The sequence below is a fragment of the Camelus bactrianus genome, chromosome 11 (genome assembly GCF_048773025.1).
Source record: "Camelus bactrianus isolate YW-2024 breed Bactrian camel chromosome 11, ASM4877302v1, whole genome shotgun sequence".
Classification (NCBI taxonomy): domain Eukaryota; kingdom Metazoa; phylum Chordata; class Mammalia; order Artiodactyla; family Camelidae; genus Camelus; species Camelus bactrianus.
The window spans coordinates 13,499,397-13,517,206 of record NC_133549.1 but is presented as its reverse complement, the minus strand read 5'-3'; the positions used below and the strand labels follow the sequence as shown (position 1 = coordinate 13,517,206).

At 50.1% G+C, this 17,810-nt stretch overlaps 1 protein-coding gene and 1 long non-coding RNA gene across 3 annotated transcripts in view; one reads left to right on the top strand and one right to left on the bottom strand.

Annotated features, from left to right (window-relative positions):
- Positions 1-1,857: 1,857 nt before the first annotated feature.
- Positions 1,858-17,810, bottom strand: part of EDARADD (EDAR associated via death domain) — a 54,016-nt gene continuing 38,063 nt past the window's right edge. The window contains exons 5-6 of the mRNA XM_074373263.1: positions 16,018-16,063; positions 1,858-3,906 (exon numbers count right to left, since the gene is read on the bottom strand). Of these exons, the coding sequence (XP_074229364.1) occupies positions 3,524-3,906; positions 16,018-16,063 (429 nt within the window). The 3' untranslated portion in view covers positions 1,858-3,523. The remainder of the gene's footprint in view (positions 3,907-16,017; positions 16,064-17,810) is intronic.
- LOC141579040 (uncharacterized) overlaps positions 3,895-17,810 on the top strand; it is a 26,114-nt gene continuing 12,198 nt past the window's right edge. For both annotated transcript variants that reach the window (XR_012509969.1, XR_012509967.1), the window contains exon 1: positions 3,895-10,760. This is a non-coding gene — a long non-coding RNA (uncharacterized LOC141579040). The remainder of the gene's footprint in view (positions 10,761-17,810) is intronic.

Below are 17,810 nucleotides of genomic sequence, written 5' to 3'. Positions count from 1 at the left end.
GCATCTCAGGGGAGGAGGAAAGGCCGGCGCTCCGGGCCGGCGTCCGCAGTGACTAGGGGAGACCCGGCCCTCTGCCGCTTTATTACATGGAAGCCCCTGTTCTCATGGTGCTAACGGCAGAGCATCAGCACACTGAAAGTGGAAGAGACCGAACAGCCACAGACGGCGAACGCGGGACCTCCACGGAGGAGAAGCCCTGCTGCTGCTGAGGCAGGATTCCCAGGCAAGGAACCACGACCGGAGCTGACCCGCACACGTTTCACCTGGGTGACGCGCACCTTCGGGGGCTGGAACCCTCCCCTCAGCTGTGCCGGCCTCGGTCCACGTACATGCCTCGACGTGTGAAATAACTGCCTCTCCCACCTTTCGGGGGGCCGCTTCCGAGGGGTCTGTCATACAGCCAGTGACTAACAAGAAGATGGTGGCTTCTGGGCTGGTCTTGGCCGAGTCGGAAAGGACGTGTGGGGATGCTGGCCTCCAGCAGAGGGCAGTGCCACCTCAAGGCGTCTCTTTTCTAGGACAGTCTCCTATCACTGAGTAAGTGTTTAATGGCGCCGAAGTGGAGGGCTCGTCCTTACAAGTCACCCTGAGTATCGACGGGAGGTCCTGCCAAACTAGGTGAGCCCTAGAACAGTCCCTGCCACCCTGCGCCCCGCCACGCGATCGCAATGGGACTCCAAGCCTTCATAGCCAGAAGTGGAGACTATTAGCCACCAGGACTTGGGAACTAACACTGCCACGCGGAGACACCAGCGGGTGGTGCTCTGCGGCCTCACGGTTTTCCTGAGTTTCCTGAATGTAAGGAGCATCTTCAGCTCTGCCCCCGTCTGACCCACCTGGATTCTGTGCGACTTAACAGTTCCGGTCCAACTCAAAGGTAGGTTCCGCTGACCCGTGTGAGCAATAGCCATGCTCAAGGTATCTGTGATAAGTTCTGTTTAACATCAGTTTTGAGATTCAAATCTTAAGTTCGGAATTTTGAAAACATATCCCTTAGAGGCAGTGCCAAGAGGGACCGGTCTTCCCAAGTCAGCCCACTGAGAAAAAGCTGAGAATTCACGAATTTTGTAAGCACAGAACCTCATCACCACGTATAACAGTGTTTCCACGAGAAAATCTGCATCACGTTTTCCGGACGTTAACTCTGGGATGTTAGGAACTGGGTTTTATTTTTGCCCCTGCAGCTGGGGCCCCACTGGAGGGAGTCAGCAGCCCACCTCCCTCCGTGGCTCCTCCCACCACCAAGAGGGGCCCTGGGGCCCGCCGAGGCTCCCGCAGAGCAGGGCCGCCCTGCGTGGGGGACTTGGGAGGCAGGGGAGTGCCGGGGCGCAGGGGAGGGAGGGCAGGGTGGTGGGGGCGGCGGTGGCTTCCACCCCCTCCTCCCAGCCTGCCCTCTGGCAGAGGCAGAAGTCTTCGGATACCGGGGACACCTTCCCGCCCTCCCTCCACGGGATGACGGTGGGGGATGGGGGTGGCGGGAAGGGGCTTTCTGGTGGCACCCGGCCGGGCAGCATTAGCAAAATATCGGTCAGGCTGGAACCTGCTCCTTCTACCCCAAGGTGGTGTCAGGATACCAGGAGCCATGAGCCTCGGACACGAGACACTGCATAACCACACCCTTTCAGTCCCACGTCCCTAAACTGTCGATAATAAACGCCAAGAGCTCACCTATACTTCCCCACAGCACTCTCTGGGCCAACGGAGAACTGGTCACGTGCAGCTTGACAAGAACACGGGGCACAGAATCAAATTCCCGCAAGATGAGGGCCCCCTTCCAAGTTCTGCAGGGCGCCCGGAACACGGCTGACAATGAACACTGAACAGCCACTTCCGCAGGCATCAAATAGAAAAAGAATCTGTTTTTAACAATCTCTACATTTTATTAGTGGCTGTTACTTTTAGCCCATCTTTTGATAAGCCTGACACTTATCTGATAACTCTGACAAGAGGGGACAAGCTTGGTGTGACTGTCGCTGACTGAACCAGAAGTGACGGGTCAGTGGTAATTCTGCGAGTTTAGAGTCCACATTCGATGGTGAGGCTGCTTCCTGGCAACCTCCTAAAACCCTCTGTAGCCGTCAGTGGAAAAGGAAGTCAGTGGTTTAGAATACAACTTTCTTTGGCATTAATCCTACTCTTTCTTGTACTCTGATCGATGTTTTTCATCATTTTTGCTTATTTTCATCACAGAATCCTCCTAATTTGGACGAAGTGCCTTAATTTTCTAAAGCCCCGGCAAAACCAAATGGCACTTCCAGGAAAGTGTCGGGGAGACCACAGCTTCTCTCTTTTCTTCCCCCAAACCTAGAAAATCTGATCTGCCCAGTAACAAACTCTCCCGTCCCCCACACCTTCTACAGGAAACCCTCGGAGAAGAACACTGGAGATTCTCGGGACCCAATTTTCCATTTGGTTTAAGATCCTTTAAAATCTGGATTTTAACGCACAGTTTCCCACCAAGCATCACCGTGAAGGAGCCCTCCTCCTCGGCTAGCGTGCCGTGTGGTGTCGCTGGGCCCTGTTTTCAGCTGGGGTAAGTGGGTGCTGAGGGAATTCCATTCCACCCACGGGCCAGGTGATTTTTATTTACTTCTTAACTGAGCTTCCTCTCAGGGGTGAAACAGCCTGATAGAAAAGATGTGAAAGTGAATATTGAACTAGTTTTTAAAAGGCCATGGGTGCCAAGAGGGCCTTCGTGGACTCTCGGTCACGCCCCTTTCCCGGGGCCCTGCTCACCCCGCCAATTCCTGACTCCGCCCTCCCAGCAACCACTGGGCTTTGTGCTTCTTTTAGAAACACTCGAGTGAAGGCATCTTTGATCCTGCAGAGACTACACGAGTATCTGAGTAAGAAAGACGGCACGTGGGGTCTGAGGGGCATCGCCACACAATGTAACAGGCTGTCAGTTCGCCTAAGTCCTTTACAGCAAGGAAAGTGACAGGCTGTTGGGTGACCCCTCTCTGCCGCTTCCTTCTGAGCCGTGGGAGTGCCCCCCGTCACAACGGCCCTTGTGCAGGATGACTGTTGGGGGCCACCAGGAATTTTGGTTCTGATTTCAATGGTCGGCAGTATTTAAGGGAGAGGGCACCTTTATTTCCATCGCATCACACATGAGTCCACTCTGATTGCAGGCTTTGGCCCTGGTCCCTGTAGGAGCCTATGACATATTTTTCCCAGTTTTTCCAGATTCAAATGTTAAATTAAAACAGATGTGCAAAACTAAAGGAAAATCCGCCACCAGAAACATACCCCACCCCTGCACAAAACCACCAGCTTTGGGGAAAACCAGTGTCTGCCGTTCGTCCTTATCCTCAACTTAAACAAGGATGGATTCTCATCGCTCCTTTTTTCCGGCGGGGGGTGGGGCAGGTAATCAGGTTTACCTATTTACAGGAGGCCCTGGGGTTGAACCTGGGACCTAATCACGCTGAGCGTGTGCTCTGCAGCTGAGCCGTGCCCTCCCCCCACTGCTCCCTAACCCGGGCTGCCTCGGCCCTGAGGGGCTGGGGAGGAGGCTCAGGTGTCAGAGGTTCCTGCGGGGGTCCGCGCGCCCCCGTCTGGGCCACTCCTCGTCCACCCACCTGCGCAGCACCTTCTCCACGTCGGCCCTGCGGTAGAGCCTGCACAGCTCCACCAGCTGGCCCACCGTCCGCTGGCTGTTCCGCAGCAAGAACTCCAGGGTGGGGCTCTGCGGCCTCTGCTCCAGGAAGCAGAGCTCATCGTAGGGCATGCCCCACTTGCTCGCAAAGTTCCTCCAGTTTTTGACCGTTGGGTGACATGGGTCCAGCTTTATCCTGATCACGTCCAGTAAGTCCTGGTCGTTGAGCAAGTCGCTGATGGTGGGGGCCCGGAGGGAGCAGGAGGAACAGGTGCCATTCTCCGCGCAGGACGCGGCCTGGCTTCTCTCTGCAGAACAAAGAACATGGCCCACAGGTCAGCGAGGGGCCCGAGACAGCGTCCGTCTCCTCCGTCCTCTGTTCTCCCGCTGCCTGGTGGACAGCGTCAGCACGACTGTAACAGAGGAATCCTGCAGGCCACCCATTTCTAGATACGCACCAACGACCTGGTGTTCTTAACAGCTACCTGGCTGGAAGCAGTGGGAAGATTTCACAAAGCCAGTTCTCCCCTCTCCCTGAGCGCCTCTGTGGCCTGTGACGTGCGTCTGTGAGACTGCTGGCCAGAACCAGGGCTCCACGGGGCAGAGATCCCTCCACGGGCAGGGCGCCCGTCCCGCGGGGGCCAGACTCCGCCATCCCAGCCCGTCCTCGCCCGCACCTCAACCCTGGCCCCTTCTAACTTACAAGTTGGCCCTGACAGGTTTTGAATGCCAAACACAGCATGTTAGGGTGTCAAGGATTGCACGAGTCTCTCAAATGTCTTTTCAAAAAACATGGAAATTGAACTATCCACTTCCTGTGCATATTTGAAAATAAGTGATAAGGGATAATGCCAGAAAACTTACTTTTTAAATTTATGGTCACCTTATCATCCCTTTGCCTTTATCTGTGTTTTCTTCACCCATGGGGATGCCTCTGAAGTGGAGCCAGCGCCTTGAGGTGCGTGCAGGGGGCTGGGCAAGCAAGTGGCTTCGAGCTCAGCCTCCCGGGGAAAGCAGCCCCGCCAGAAGGAAGGGCCACCCTCTCCCGTCAGTCACTTCTGGCCCCGCCAGGAGGTACGCGGTAAGCAGGTTAGACGTGAGAGGCCAGGAGGTAAGAGGCAAGTCAGTTATAATAAAGTTGTAAACAGGGTCTGCGCAGCATGGCCACCCAAGTGACTTAAATTCTGCAAATTTAAGAATCTAGGCACTGTATCTCCTAACCTCTGGCGAGGGACATTAGCAGCCAAAGGCGACGCCTGGAGATCACCAGCTTGGAAAATTCTAGGAGGTTATGTGACCTTTACTACACTGAGCCACAGGCTTCCCAATTTAGGAAAGTAAAGAATTGGGGAAAAGGCAGGAGAGGGTACAGCTCCATGGTAGAGCGCATGCTTAGCATGCATGAGGTCCTGGGTTCAATCCCCAGTCCCTCTGCTAAATAAATAAATAAATAGCACCTAGTTATCTCCCTCCCCAAGGAAAATTTTTTTAAAGTCTAAAAAAAAGAAAAAAAAATCGTGTGTCTAAGAACTGGAAAAAAGGAGTCACTTTGGTGATTGTAAGGTTGAGAACCAGCAATCTGGAGGCAAGTACAAATTAAAAGATAACAAAACCCGTGAAAATTATATTTATATTCTTTGATCTATTACTGTAGCTTCTGAGCATCCAGCCTAAGAAGCTCATTTAAAATATGTATATAAACTACGCATATATGAGCATTTTAATCACAGTCTCATCCATACCCATTTTTAAACACAACTTAAAAATCAAAGTGAGGGGAATAGGGAAATAAACTGTTGTACTACTTGACGGAATATCATTTCAGTAATTATGACGCCTCTGTAGCCACCTGGGCAACGTCTGTGCTGTCATGTTAAGTGGAAAATGCAAGATGTGAGGCATTTAGGAACTGAGTAAAACCCGGGGGAAATTCTATGCTTCTTTAGCTGTGGAGAGAGGTGTACAAGACAGCCACGGCCATGGTGCTGATGTGGTGGGGTTGCGTTTGTTTCCCCAACTTTCTCTCGCGGTGTTACATTTCTATGATAACTAATACGGAATTATATTTACAAACATACCATTTAGTACAGAGAAGACTTATCAACCGGCCTCCCTCCTCTCTGCCGGGCTTCACACATGCCTTTGAGCCGCCTCCTTCCTACCTCCTCCATGATGTGTTTCATCAAGTATCTCCTCTCTTGCCCTCACCTCCAGCCACCCGTCCCTACTGAGTCTCTTTCCTTTATCTACAAATACATACGGGGCTCCTCTGTCATAAAAAGATAAGAACTTCAAACTGCCCTCCTCTGGCTTCATAACTGGCTGAGGCCACTATCTCTTACTCTCCCTTATTCGCAGTTAGCGAGGAGGCGAACTCAAGACCTGCACCTCCGGTGCCTCCTCATGGTCTTCGTCTTCTTTGACTTTGAGTGGCGTCTGGCCCAGCCTCATTCCCGCCAAACCTCGGCACGGCGGGACCTAGCTCCCTGCACCCCAGCTGTGGGCTAAGGTCTAGTTCTGATGGAGTGGGGAAATCCGGAGAGGCAGACCACCTACCCGACTCTGAGGGTCACCTGGACCTCCTGCTGCTGCGAACACCCCATCACAGCAGCTCCCCTAGGACCTGGCTGCCTCTGGAACTGGGCCTGGGACTCTTGCCCCTTTGGACACGGTCTACTGCACTGCAGGCTGAGTTTTCCCTGCAGGTTCCTTCTGGCAGCCAAGCCCCACATCCCCAGGCACATCCTACCATGTCCGGCCACGTCCCTTCCCTGGTCTGCCTGACACGCTGAGATCCCCTCCTGTCTCATTGCCGAGTCCTTGGGAGGGACCAGGGGGACTCCAGTCCTGTTCTTAGTCCGAGGCTCTCCCCTTCCACATCCTGTCCGTCTGGTCATCTCCTCCACACCCAGCAACCTCCACAAAGCGCTCCCACTAGAACGGAAGACCCTTTCTTTTCACATCTGCAGGACCCAGCACAGCCCTGGGCATGCAGTGGATGCTGCCCGCTAACCTGGCTCCAGAACCGACAGCTGGACAGCTCCTCTTGCTGTCCAGAGGACACCGCCAACTCCAAGAACCCGAACCAGTACTTATGTCTCCCCCTGTGCACCCAAAGCACCTCAGTTCCCCTATTTACACTCGCAATCCCCCAGCGTCCTTACGGACTTCTATCCAAGCAGCCACCACGTCGGAGCCTCCCCTGGAGCTGGCCCTGCCACTCCTCCTGTCCGGCTGCCCATCACTTCCTTGAACGTCATCTGTGCTCCAGACAAGCTGGATGACTCAGGTCCCTAAGCAGACAACCTGCATTTCTTTTAAAGCCTAATTAAATACATTTTTTAAAATCTAATATATGCTCAGCAGAGAAAATTTAAAAATTATATATGATTATAAACTTTGTATAAACATGAACATCGAGGGTCTTCCCACCTTTCTATGACCAGGATTAACAATTCAATGCAGACCCTTACATGTACATTTTTGGCCACATCTTTAATCACTTCACCAATCATAGGATTATTAGGCCAAAAGGTATGAGCATTTTAAGGCTGTCAGTGCCAAAGCCCCAGACTGCTCCCGGGAATAAACGCTGGACCGATATACACTCCAGCTGAGCTCGTGATGGCCCTCATCAGCACCAAGTATTGGTTTCAGAAAACTTTGTCAGCTTCACAGGTGGAAATTGATGCAGATCTCGTCCATGCCTTTTCCCGTGTTTTCCCCGGTCAGTCTTCTCTCTCCCTTTCGCTGAACTTCCCTTCAGCTACTGAACTTCATCCACCCCGTAACGCCCACCTCAGAGACAACACTCCCAGCTCCTGCCTGGGACGCTGTCTCGCTCAAGTCCCACGGCTTCATTTGCCCCTCCTGACCCTGCCCTGCAGTGAGACGTCCTGTACAGTCTTCTTATAGGGGCTGTTCCTCACTACACCTTAAACACCCTGAGAACAGGCCCACAGCCTTCTGTAATGTGCTCTGTGTCTTAGAGTTTTAAAATGTCGAATTACACTCCTATGTAATACAGTGAAGGTCATCCTTCAGCTCCATTAGTAATGGTGTATAAAGAACTAAGACTTTGGCCACATGGTGGGACATTTTACTTAAAAAAAGGACTTTCTAATGGTGTAGGTAGTTTTGCAGTAAACGGGGGAATAAGGGAAAGAAACTGTGCAATTTTCTCTGCCCTTATTTATTATGAAAATAATATTCTGTCAAGTGGGGAAGAAAGTTCAGCAAAGGGTATGTATAATTCAGTTTTTGTAAAAACAAATAATACAGTCATTCACATCCATGTTATACACACACTCAGGGGAACAGGAAAAAATCTGGAAGTAGGTACAACAAAAATGTTAACAAGGGAGTATTTCCTAATTTTCTATAGTTATTGTGTTTGTTTGGATACTTTAAAAGTATTTTTTAAGTTACAGAAAAATAAAGTGGGGTCTCCACCTCCAAGTCCAGAATTAAGTGCATTGGTGTCTGAAGGTCCACCTGTAATGAACCTCTGTGAGACTCAGAGTCGGCAGTGTCTTCTCCTTCAGCACCAAGAAGAGGAACGAGCATCGGGCAGGCAGCCAAGAAGCCCCTCTGAGCCTCCCAGTGCATGAGAAGCTTGTTTCTCTGAACGACTACGGTGACCATCTATCAGCTAGTTCTAAAACACACGAGGTGCCACAAATCTATTGGTGCTTTCCTTTTGTTCTTGCCACGACACAAATGATAAGCCTCTTACCGAGCTGGAATCTATGCAAACTGCCAACAGTCGTGAGTTTAAAGCTGCCTTTTAGAATCATAAACTATAATTAGCTCTCTGAGGACTTAAGCAGAGAAACATGCTTCTTTTCCTATCAAATGCATTTTGTCCCGCCCTGCTTTAAACACCTGTCATGTAACAGTGCACATGAAAGGACAGACTGGGTGATGCCTGGGGGAAGAAACAATACTGGGGAGGGAGAGAGACTTAGGACCAGAGACGTTTTCATCAGAAATGGGGAAAAAGGGCTTATCATTTGATCAGCCTGTCAAGGGGCAAGCAGAGTTGCTGAACAGTAGAAACTTGAAAGCTGTCTGCTCAATGAATGAATGAATGAGAACTGCGCTTTCTCCTCAGGAGACAAGGTAGGTCTGTTATTACCATTTGATGAATTTTAGGATCTGAAGAGAATTAATAGTAAAGGACAGAGAATGATGCTGCTGTCTGCAGGCAGTTAACAGACAGTGGTGGGCAGTAGAACAGAAGTGGTCTTAAAATACAAAAAGGTGGATTCTAGATTTGGGAGAGGAAGAGAGTGTTCTTGAGAAGTTAATTATGTACAAATATTCACTGAGAGTCTCTAACAAGTAGGTCCCTTACTTGCCATGTCTGACACCTGACTTGTGTACTTTCCACTGACGTAAAGCAAGAATGCATCACGCCGCTGATGTAGGATGACTGCTTATTTTGGAGGAAATCCCGGAAGGATCTGCCCTCCGTAAGTTTAGTTTGAGTGCTGGCTCAACCTGAGGAAGAACTCATCGGAGGAGAGAGGGTCTGATTTCTCAGTGGTTTTAGTCATCCCGGGGACTGTCATTTGCCAAGCACCTAATGCACAACCAGCCCTGCACTGAGTCCTTCACATGCGTCATCCTGAATCATCCCAGTTCTGGATCTGTATCACACTGGGCTCATCAAATCCTGGGCTCCAGCTTCCCGGAGCTTGACTTCTCATGGCATCTAACATCTTTGAACTTCCCATTCCTCAGCTATAATATGAAGAAGATAATAATGCCTGTATCTCATGAATTAAATGAGACAAATGATGTGAAAGCATTTTTGTCAAGTCATGTAAGTGTTATTTAACGACGTCAGATTTCACATTTATTACTTTTTTAAGTAGACTGGGAAGAAAAGAGTGGCCTCTGCTGACACCTCCCAACTGCTGTCTTCACTACTCCCTGCCCTTCTGCCTTCACTACCCATACTTGTCCCTAGAACACTAAGCTCAGCCCGGCCTCAGGACCTTTGCACCAGCCACTGCTTCTCCCTGGAGTCCTCCTTCCTCAGATCTCCACGTGGCTGGCTCCTTTGCATTATTTACAGCCTGGTGCACCTTCTCAGCTAAAGTAGCACCCTCTCCCTGCAGGCAAAATTCACTGTACCATTCATTTTCCTCAAGGCTCCTGCCACCATATGTAATCACTTATTTGTTTGTGTTTATTGTCTGTTGCTCCCACAAGTATGTAAGCTCCAAGAGGACAGGGACTTTGATGTCTGGGGTCACCACTCCATTCCAGGCACACAGCAGGCACTCAGTGACGTCTGCTGAGTAAATCAGAGGAACGAAGAATGTGACACAGAGAAAGAGTCAAATTAGAACCCTCTGTGGAGCCTATGAAGAGCAATCTAGAAATTTTCAGACGAACTGAAACATTTTTCAGGGCTGTGTACATATGAGGCAGAAGAAAGGTTACTGGCTGCTATGGAGAAAGAGATTAGCCACCAGCTGCCAATCAAGCCAACACCGAGCAAGTGTGCGACCTGGACAGGTCGCCCAGCCTGCTACGGCCGCGGCCTCGCGCTCTGAACGGGGACAGTAACACCTGTCTCATGAGCTTGCTGAGAGGATTCAGTGAGACCACCCGTGAGAGCCTCCTCCTAGCACGTGGTAAGCGTGCAACAAAGAACCAGTGCTGCGGGTAAGGAAGCATGACCAGCAGCCTTTTCTTTTAAAGCAGCAGTTCTCAACCTTGGCCAAGAACTAGAACTTGCCCACTGCGCCCCCTCACCCTGCCGAGATTTACAAAATCCCGATGTCTGGTCCCAACCCCAGAGCCTCACTGAATTGGTCCGGAATGCAGGCAGGACAAGGGGATTTTAAAAAGCACCCCTGAAGATTCTAACGTGCAGCCAGGGTTGAAAACCGTTGCCTTAAAGACATCTACAGAGTAAGTTCTTAGTCAGAAGGACCTGCCAAAAATAGATTCTGGAATGACAGCCACTTCTCTTTGAAAGAACCCACGCCTGTCTGGTGATTAAGAGCCTGTGGAGAGATACTATTTCCCCACATTCACAAGCAGCAGGATGGATTCTCCCCTGGGGCTGGCTCTGCCCCCTCCCCACCCGCTCCATCTTCTCACACACAATTAGACCTTAAAGAAGAGTTCAGAAATCTTCGACAAGGTAAGTCTATGTCATTTAAAACAATGTAATAAACAGTTCATGTCCGGCAATGCGGCGTCTAACTCTCAAGTTTGCGGCTGGCAGGTTATAAAATGCTGCTCAATTAACAGTTAATTGTGAATTGGAAGGAGATTCAGAATTCATGAAACTCATGATTGGTTGAGCCCAGAAAACGGCTGCAGTCAGGATGCTGGCAGTGGATCACACATTGACTTAATGTGTCTCCCTGCAGGGGAGGTGCCCTTTTATCTTGTACACCTCGGCTTCTTGAGAGCTATTACCGCCCGGGGGGGGGGGGGTCCTCCCTCCAACACAGTACCACCGCTGGCTCTCAGATGGTTTATAATAATGTTCCCCACGGTAACTCGGCCTTGAGTGAGCTCAAACAATGAAATAGGAAACATTTTATACTGGCAGCTTCGCAAACAGCAAAATATTGTGGTTCTGAAATAGAATAACTTTCTCCCAGGTGTCCATAAATTATCAGATTTGGAGCCTGCAAAGTACCAACAAGTGTCAAAGCAGAGGCACATACTTCTGCAGTTACGTTTATTAAGGGTGCAAATTCATGCTTTTTTTCTGTGTGTGGTTTCCAATGTGGTTGGAAATAAATATACTTAAAACGCCAGTTTACGGCTTTAATAAATCACTGGGGCACACACACCACGTTACTCATTAGAGGCGGTTATTTGCTGCGAGCTGGGAAGTGATGAAGAACTATTTTTATCTAGTAAGAAACTAACCCAAGGGCTTTTGGTGGGTGTTTGATCTCTTAACCAAAGGGAAAAACAATACGGTTTCATTTTCTCTGACACACCCTTTTAAGAAGACATCAAGTGGGCAGCACGGGGGAGTGTAACTGACAAACCGGATGGATCTCGGCTAGTAAATCATGCTGGGCCTCAATTCTGTCTTCCAATGAAACTGGAGTACAGAATGCACATTAAAAAGAAAGAAAGAAAGAAACACATGTAAGAAAGGACCCAGGTAGAGATTCAGCATATAATTTAACGTGAATTTTACTTCTGAAATTGTGACACAAACATATTTACTAAGTGTCACTTCATGGACCTAATTTGAAAAAAAAAAATGAAAATCCTGTTTTACATTGACTTCTACGGGGAAATTAGTAGAACAGGCAAGAGCTGAATTATGCCATCAGAAAGTCGTTCTTGAAAAACAGGCCACAGTGGAGAACAGGTGGGGAGGTGTCATGGTCCAAGTGATAACACCGCTTGCCACCGGGAGGGAGTGCCAGAGAGGAGGGAGTGCAGGAGGGGGAGGGAGTGCAGGGGGGGAGGGAGTGCAGGAGCGGAGGGAGTGCGGGGGGTAGGGAGTGCCGGAGGGGGAGGGAGTGCAGGGGGGGAGGGAGTGCAGGAGGGGGAGGGAGTGCAGGGGGGGAGGGAGTGCCGGAGGGGGAGGGAGTGCCGGAGGGGGAGGGAGTGCCAGAGCGGAGGGAGTGAAGGGGGGGAGGGAGTGCCGGAGGGGGAGGGAGTGCCAGAGCGGAGGGAGTGCAGGGGGGGCAGGGAGTGCCGGAGCGGAGGGAGTGCAGGGGGGGAGGGAGTGCCGGAGCGGAGGGAGTGCAGGGAGGTAGGGAGTGCAGGGGGGGAGGGAGTGCAGGAGCGGAGGGAGTGCAGGGGGTAGGGAGTGCCGGAGGGGGAGAGAGTGCAGGGGGGGAGGGAGTGCAGGGGGGGAGGGAGTGCAGGGGGGGAGGGAGTGCAGGGGGGGAGGGAGTGCAGGAGGGGAGGGAGTGCAGGAGGGCGAGGGAGTCCGGGAGCGGAGGGAGTGCAGGGGGGGAGGGAGTGCCGGAGCGGAGGGAGTGCAGGGGGGGAGGGAGTGCAGGGGGGGAGGGAGTGCAGGAGCGGAGGGAGTGCAGGGGGTAGGGAGTGCCGGAGGGGGAGAGAGTGCAGGGGGGGAGGGAGTGCAGGGGGGAGGGAGTGCAGGAGGGGGAGGGAGTGCAGGAGGGCGAGGGAGTCCGGGAGCGGAGGGAGTGCAGGGGGGGAGGGAGTGCAGGAGGGGGAGGGAGTGCAGGAGCGGAGGAAGTGCAGGAGCGGGAGGGAGGGCCAGAGGGGGAGGGAGTGCCGGGGAGGGAGTGCCGGAGCGGGAGGGAGTTCCAGAGGAGCTTTCTAATTTTCCAATTTGGGAGACTTTTTTCCTTTTCTTAACTGAGCCTTCCTTATTCTTTTAATGATCAAATGTTCTCATTTTGAGAAATTGCATGAAAACCTTGTAGAACGTCAATGTCCCTTTTAACCAGGAAAATCAAACAGCGTTGCTATTGTTTGCATTCGGGGCCGGGTTATGAACATCTTCTTTCTGGAGCTCCTTTCCCCGTCCCCCAGGGGGTTTGCTTCTGTGGTCAGTGGTTCCACGAAGGGGGCTTTTTTTTTTTTAATTTGTTTTTATTGTTTGTTTTTGGGGGTGTAATTAGGTTTATTTACGTATTTAATGGAGGTCCTGGGGATTGGTCGTGCATGCTGAGCACGCACCCCACCACTGAGCTGGTCCCCCCGCCCCCCCCCCCCCTTTCTAGTAGCTGATTCTGAGTTGTATCCTTACTCTGTCCTTGATTGTAGACTGTCAGCTGTCATTTCTCTCGGGTCTAATCCCTCCTTCTACCCCTGAGCCCTCCATCTTACACATATTGCTTAGTTTTTAACCAGCTATAAACTGGGTCGCAGATAACTAAGGTTTTCAAATTGCAAGAATTAAATAAAAGCCAGGCTCTGAGCTCAGGCTCACTGGGGGGCCTGATGCAGGGAAAGTAGCAAGCTTCTGGGAAAAGAGTTTCAGCGGCTCAGAGACCGACTCCGGGGGAGTGGGAGTGGGATGTGGCCTTGTTCTGGCTTAGGGCTCTGAGGGCTGGAACCCGGACCTTCACCCCCACGTAGGACACTCAAGCATTCAACGTGGGCGCTGCACAGGCTAAGTGTCTGACCCAGAGAGAGGCAGCCTGGTGAGGCAGCTGGGGTAGGGGGGCTGGGGCTTGAGTCCCACTTAGGACACCTGCATGTGATGGAGAGCCCGCCACGTGACCCAGCACTGCCCTCGCTGCAGCCACCTGGTGGGGACGGTAACTGAACCTGCAGGCTTGTCATGGACACTTTTTCTCTAGGTGCGTTTGTAAAGCACTTAGAAGAGGGCCTGGTAAGTGGTAAATGCTAACTTTGTGTTTATACGTAAAACAGTTAAGAGCAATCTTACTTGGGTTGCTCCTCTCATTCAAAGAGGAAATACGGGTTTCTGCTTTTGCTCGTTCTTCCAAGAGCAAAGCCATGAAGTCAACGTCTCTCATTTGCTTGTTTATGGGGAAACCACCCCCAACCCCAAACCCAACCAAACATCCCCCTGGGCAAAGCATCAGGTTGGACAGTAAAGATGTTAATTTCCACAGCACGACTTCTGCTGTCAGTAATACTACCTGCCATCACTGTGAAAAGCTGTTTCTCCTTGAAAGTCTTCCATTTCGTTTTGACATAGGTAAAGGTTTTTAGAAACAACCCAAAATTTGATTAGAGTTTATCTGTTAATAAACAACGACCTTTAGGGCTGACAGATTCCTGAACAACTGGCAATTCATTCTCATTTCAGCTAGTTCAGGTTGGAATGCAAGTGTGAGTCTTTAACAAGTTTAAATACAGATTTTTTTTTAATTAGAAAAGAAATAGGTGCTTGTCACAGAAAATCTAAAAACTCAGATGCGCATATGGAAAAACGTGTCATGTTCTCACCATCCAGGCCAGTTACAGCTTTTTAGGGACTGATCTCCTTGGCTGCTTCACCATGCATTGTATGTATTTGCCTGTATCTGCTCATTTGTTATATACACACTTGTGTACGCAGATTAAAGTTTTGAGGGGTAGATTTTTCTGATACCTGCTCATGTTACAGAATTTTTAAAACACAAGATAGAGACAAGGTAATCAAAATTGCTGCTGCTGTGTGTAAACATGCTTCCCGGCCTCCACCTCACCCAGCTGTTTGCATCTCATCTGAGCTGGTGTCCCCTGCAGCATCTGTGCAGAGGGATGACTGTTAGGCAGTGGCCCCAGCCTAGTAGGGGTGGACTGTGGTCCAGATAAAGTGGGTGCCAACAGGTGTCTGGATGGGACCCGGGCAGCATGCCGTCCCAGGAAACCCGGTGGGAAGGCTCCACCAGAAGTTCTCCTGGCCCAGTCTCTCCCTTGATTTCTCTAAGTACAGCAGGGTAGTGGCTGAAACAGAACCAGAATCCCAATTTCTGTCTTCCACAGCCATACTTTTGCCCCATGGCTTCCTTAGAAAGCCTGGCACAGACTAGGCCTTTAACAAATAAAAATCTGCTGAATGAAAAAAAAAAAATCACCTAAAAATCTCACCACCCAGAGAGAAAACTGCTGCTAACATGTTCCTAAGGTTAAAAAAAAAAAAAAAAAAAAGCTGATTATTCACTGCATGTTCTGATTTTCAGCGTGGTTCCCTGGGCACACAGTCTGGGACTGATGACAGATGATCCTAAGGGTTTTATGAGTCCCCCATCCTTCCTTAAAAAAGAAAGAAACAGTGGGGAGGGGACAGCTCAGTGGCAGAGCACATGCTTAGCATGCATGAGGGCCTGGGTTCAATCCCCAGTCCCCTCCATGGATAAATAAATAAATACCTGATTACCCACCTCCCCCCCAAAATTTCAAAATAAAGTTAAAAAAAAAAAAAAAGAAACCAACCTGTGATGATTCGGGTCATTCAATATGTGTTTTAAAAGATATAAAAAAAAGTTGGTGACATTTTTCTTTTTCCCTAATTATTATTTTGGTAGCTTATCTTAATGCTAACTCCATATTTCCCCCATGAGTAATTAATGAGAAATTTAATTTCTAAAGTATCTGTCTTACAATGAAGAAAAAAAAAAAGATGGAGAAAATAAGGTGGTGGAGGACGGGGTGGGAGAGAGAAACTTGAAACGTTTCCTTGGTTAAACACATTAAAAGCAGAAAACAGCGGGAAAGAGCACACAGCCTACTGTGAGCAGCGGCCCCTCTGGCTACCTGAGGGCCGTGCCCGCACAAGCAAAGTAGGGTCCACACAGAGAAGACACTCTTTGAAGGCTTTTGTGAAATCCTGTAAGATTTCTTTGCAGCTCCCCATGGCAGGTGGTTGGAAAGTTTCTTGAGTCTGTCAGACATTTTAAAAGTTAATGATAAACATCCCCTCAAATGATCTTTAATTCAGCCACGCTCGCCATCACTGAGCCCAGATGTCTTTAGAGTCAATCATTTACCTGAAAGGGGATCTCCGGTACTGTCTGCAAAGCCATTTTCTTCTCCCTAAAAAACAAAAAGCAATCTTCTTTAAAAATCATTCAGGTATGATCAATTTTCCAATTCAGTTAAATTTCCACCAAAACCTGGGAGGGAGGGGGTGATGGATCTTAACAGCGGTATTTTAACGGGTGGTGAATGATGTGTGTGTCCCTAGAACAGAAGTTCCCGGAGGGCAGGGCCCTTGTCTACTTGCTCCTCGTGCGGGGTCCTCGGTGGCCAGAATGGTGCCCGGGACACAGGAGACACTCAAATGTTCGTTAAACGAATGACTGTGCCTGTAGTTTTGTAAAAAGTGTCCACGTGCACCCAACAGTATGCGATGCTCCTGCCTTTTAAATTTCATATTCTGGACCATTTTCCTTATTTTATTCTCTTTCTGCTTTTTGTTGGGCTTGTTTGTTAGTTCAGGTTACAATTCTTTCTTGTATCTGTTATGCTTTTCAAGTACATGTTACAGAGCAGCGAAGAGAAATTGTTAAAAAAACAGCACGACCGATTCTCTTGCAAGGTAATTGTTTTTCTGAAGCCCATCTGATCGAGGCTCCTTGAGGCTCCAGGCACCTCACTTGGCAGCGCTGGTCTCTGAGTACCTCTGAGTACTCACTTGTACACTGAGGTGACTGATGGATTATTTCTATGAAGCTCCACACTCTCAGGCTTCTGGGATTTTCACCCTTAGAGGTGTGCTAACTCCCTGGTATCGAACATTTTAAACAGACTTTTCCCCTTAATCTCCTAAGAAGCCGTTCTCACACCAAGCTCATCGGTTCCCACGTCTGGGCAGTGTGTAGACATCTAAGTAAGAGCCTAATTTTCTTTTCCACGCAAGAATCCTTCCTATGTCTTAGCAGCTAGATTTCCCCAACTAAATATTGCTTTTGTTTGAGTCCCACCCCTCCCCCCACTGTCCTTATTTGAACAAAAAGCAACCTGGTCACCAGTTTGTAAGAGTTCTAGGACGTCTCTGAAAGAACAAAAAGTCCTCTCTTTGCAACTTTTTAATTTGCAAGGCGAAACCCAGGAGCTCTGCACCCTTAGGGCCGCTGCTCCCCGTTCAGCAGACCTGCGGGGGCCTGCCTTTTCAGGGGGCCTGCCTTTTCACATCCGCGGGGCCCGGCAGGGCCGGCAGGCTTGCTCTGCCGTCAGCACGCCGCCGGTTCTGCCCGCCGAACTGGAAACTCGCGCCGAGGAAGCAGAAACAGGCCCTTCAGGCGGTGTGGACAGACACAAACGCTGAAAGCTGATTTCGTGGTACTAATGAGGTCCCGCTAAGATGTGAACTTTCCTTGAAGTGAGGACGGTGTGACGCGGCACATCTGACTTGACTTCTCATAATCTGGAGAAAGTTTTACCAAAACCAGTGTCTGCCCAGAACTATTCCCAGGCTGCAGCTGAGACGACTCAGTTACCTGTGAAGGTCGATGAGGACAGACTCTAGCCCCAGTCTAGCCCCACGGCCTCTGTTCTTGCTCTAATTATCACGTTATCCTACTTTTAAGGTCAGTTTTCTAAGAGTGAAGTCAGAAAAGACTTACTCTGTGGTTTTTAGGGGCTTGTGGAAACCTCATTCAGGTCTTCATTCAGCACCTCTTTACTGAGTAGCTAATGTGCACAAGCTCCCGCGGGGGGACCCCACCGACAGAAATAGGAGGCCCTGAACCCCGACCTCAGGGCCTGCCCTCAGCTGCGCTGGGGAAACGGACGGTAACTAAAATACAAGGCAGAAGGTGGTGAGTTCTGACGGGGAGGT